This window comes from Cryptomeria japonica, chromosome 10, assembly GCF_030272615.1.
Source record: "Cryptomeria japonica chromosome 10, Sugi_1.0, whole genome shotgun sequence".
In the NCBI taxonomy this organism is placed as follows: Eukaryota; Viridiplantae; Streptophyta; class Pinopsida; order Cupressales; family Cupressaceae; genus Cryptomeria; species Cryptomeria japonica.
This window is the reverse complement of record NC_081414.1, coordinates 106,558,800-106,561,920: the sequence shown is the minus strand read 5'-3', so window position 1 is coordinate 106,561,920 and position 3,121 is coordinate 106,558,800. Positions and strand designations below refer to the sequence as shown.

General features: G+C 39.2%; 1 protein-coding gene across 1 annotated transcript; it reads right to left on the bottom strand.

Annotated features, from left to right (window-relative positions):
- Nucleotides 1-515: 515 nt before the first annotated feature.
- Nucleotides 516-2,181, bottom strand: LOC131072653 (uncharacterized). The gene is made up of 6 exons (XM_058008888.1): nt 1,902-2,181; nt 1,687-1,820; nt 1,147-1,253; nt 913-1,099; nt 712-791; nt 516-618 (listed from the first exon to the last, which is right to left on the bottom strand). The coding sequence occupies exons 1-6, from the start codon at nt 2,179-2,181 to the stop codon at nt 516-518; spliced, it is 891 nt and encodes a 296-aa protein (XP_057864871.1).
- Between the last annotated feature and the right edge of the window lie 940 nt (nt 2,182-3,121).

Genomic DNA, 3,121 nt, shown 5'->3' with positions numbered 1-3,121 from the left:
TAGACTAACAAGAAGGCTATTATATTATTCGTTAATTATTACATGTTGAGTGCACTGTAAAGAATTATTTAGAAGCTATATCGTACATGAATTGCATTTTTGTATTGTGTGTTTAACTCCTCCTATGACGAGTGTTAACCATGCACAGAATGCAATGCTAATTAGAATGCAACGACTAAGTATATTCAGAATGTAATGCTAATTGCAATTCAAAGATTGAATAGGCATTTTATTGTACAAAAGAAGAAAAATATTAAATAGATGATTATTTTTTATGTTTTACTGTTATGAAAGAGCTTATTAATCAGCACTCGGGAATGATTTTATTAAATGCTCGCGGCATTATTGCGTGAGATAAACAATTGGAATCAATATTTATAATCAGTAATCCATTTTTGGATGATCATTATCTCCTTTTGTCGTTGCTCTTTCAGCCAGACTGGATCGTCAGTAGCACATGGTTTAATGTCTTCACAATTTCTTCCTGCACGACATTCGATTCTGATAAGATACTATTATTTCTGTTTGATTGTGAGGGCGGAGAAAAATGCATTCTGAAGAGACTCACCCTCTTCGGTATTAATAGCTACAATGCTTTCAGAAATATTCGCTAAGACACTGCAATTTCATTCACAATATGCGCCGTTAATTAAAGGCAAGAAATGATACAGAGATTAATGGGCATGAAATCTGAGAAGAAGAATCAGTTGCCCTCCACTGCTCCATGGATCTCTTAAACCATTGGAGAAAATGATATTGCTTCCAAAATCCATCAACGCTGTTTTCATCTCCTGCACGTTAAGTATCACCTAGGATAACTCATTAAGAATCAATCCCGAACCAACTCGTCTTGTTAAAATTTTACAAAGATACAACTTTGACTGTAACGATTGTAGATTAAAATTCACGTACGTTTACTCCGAAATCAGTTGTCAACCAGTGTTGGCGTAGCAGGACTCCGTATCTATGGTAGCATTCCCTGGAATAGGACTTGAAATCAAAGCTGGAGGGCCGTATCATCGTGCCAGGAGGATTGCTTATTGGAAACATCATTTCAGTGCAATACCGCGGGTTAGGAGTAGCTGTTAGATTGGTCAGCCTAATTTAATTTCATTCTAAAACTTAAGAGAAAGAATGCTGAGCAACCTGCCAAATCCATCCGTGCATTGGTTTTGGCTCATGTAATTTGCTACAGCAGCTATTCTGCTAACAGTGTCTGCCTCTCCGGGTAGGCTATTGATAGCGTTGCACATCTGCAGTAAGCCTAGGTTAGCAAATAGAAGTAACAAGAAATAGGCTAGGTTTGGGAAGCGCATTTACGCCTTCAATCTTTCTTGAATCGTACGCCGCTGCGCGGATGTAATTTCATTCAAGCATGTCCTCCAGGGCGCCCTTATCCGTAATAATTCTGCGGCAATGGCCGTAATACCTGGTTAAGAGATTTGGATTACAAGCATGCTTAATACAAGGAATGAGGTTGATACTTTACTCGCAAGAGTTAAATAGTTTTCTCAGGCTTAGCAATCCTTGAGGGGTAGATGCAATTTTGTTGATCATGCTCCACGATTCACTAATTCTTCTGTAGCACATGTCGCTTACATCCTGCGTCATATTTACAAAAATCAAGTGTCGTGATAAGTCATTAATATTAATTCTTTTGCAGCTGAAAGAGATGAATTAACATACTCTGAAATCTTTGGTGATAATGCTGCCAAAACTATAAGTGGGAGCGATGTCGTCAAGGTTAAGGATAGGAGCAGATGATGCGAGGGCGCCGATTGATAGGTGCGGATACTTGAGGCGAAACCACGCAGTTAGCACTGCAATAATACCATTTCAATGATTGAATCACAATTACTTTATCTTCAGTTTCAACAGAAAGGATTAGAAATTTTACTTACTTCCACCATACGATGCACCAAACACGACTACTGGACACTTCTCCGCCTTTAATGTTTTCTTCAAATCGACAATGATGGTGGCATAATCGGCCAAGGCCTGCGTGGATGTCAAATAACCCATCGTGCTCGCATTTGTATCCGCCGCCTCTTTTCCCTCGAATGGCATTGACGTTCCGTGACCACCAACCCCAAAAGCATAGCCTCCCTCCAGAAAGCAACCCATAGCTACAAGAATTGTACACAACAATCCAAACTTCAACTTCACTGGATGGAACTTCATTTCGTAGCACTACTGTCAGCCTAGCTTTCTTTCCAAGTTTCAATGCAAACATATTTTAGGTTTAAGCAACTTAAACGAATCTATATAGCAATTCAAGAGACTAAACAGCTCTTCCTCGCCTGCTTATAGTGATAGGAGCCGACCGTTTGTACTTAAGGAGCTGGCTGTTTATGCTTGAATAGTGACTCTTCATTTCGGCCAAATCGTCAATAACAAACACAGAATTCACAATAACCATGCAGACAAACAAAAACGAATGTAGGGATTATAGACGGCCAATCGCCATGTACTTGTCCCCTTCGATCGCTCATAAGCTGCCAGAAAACTCCTACGTCGATTGACGTGAGAGGTAGGTCCCACTGAACATTAACAATTTTAATGTTGAAATGGCATCCACACTGTTTTTAAGCGTTTCTGTTACTTTTTCAAACACCCACAGTTTTGTTGCTCGCCACTCTCTACAGAAAATAAACGTTTATTTTATGGGCCTTTCGGATAAGTGACTGTTTGTAAATAACTTTTTTAAAAATTTATATGTCTTCGTGAATAGCTATGTAATTTCGTGTTGTGTAGACCCTTTTTATCGGTTTGTCCTCTCGCCTTTTTCCCTGGAAATTATGTATGATCAGTATTGACGTTGTGCCTGCCGGGGATGGGAGCGGCCATTATAGTAGCATTCAGGCGGCTATGAATGCAGCTCCTGCGAAGACATGTTACCCATGAGATACTTCAACTACAATTTGGAGGCTTTGTGAATAATGTGTAATACCACGTAGTAGAATACTCTGTTAGAAGATTGCTGTAAGAAAATGAATCTACAGCCAGAATAAAATACCTGCGGCAACAAAGGAAACCATACAAAAGGCAAACAAACATTAAGGAAGATACTTTTAAAGAGATGCAAGTTTGCTTAATCTTTGAGATGTTCTTACATCAAGAA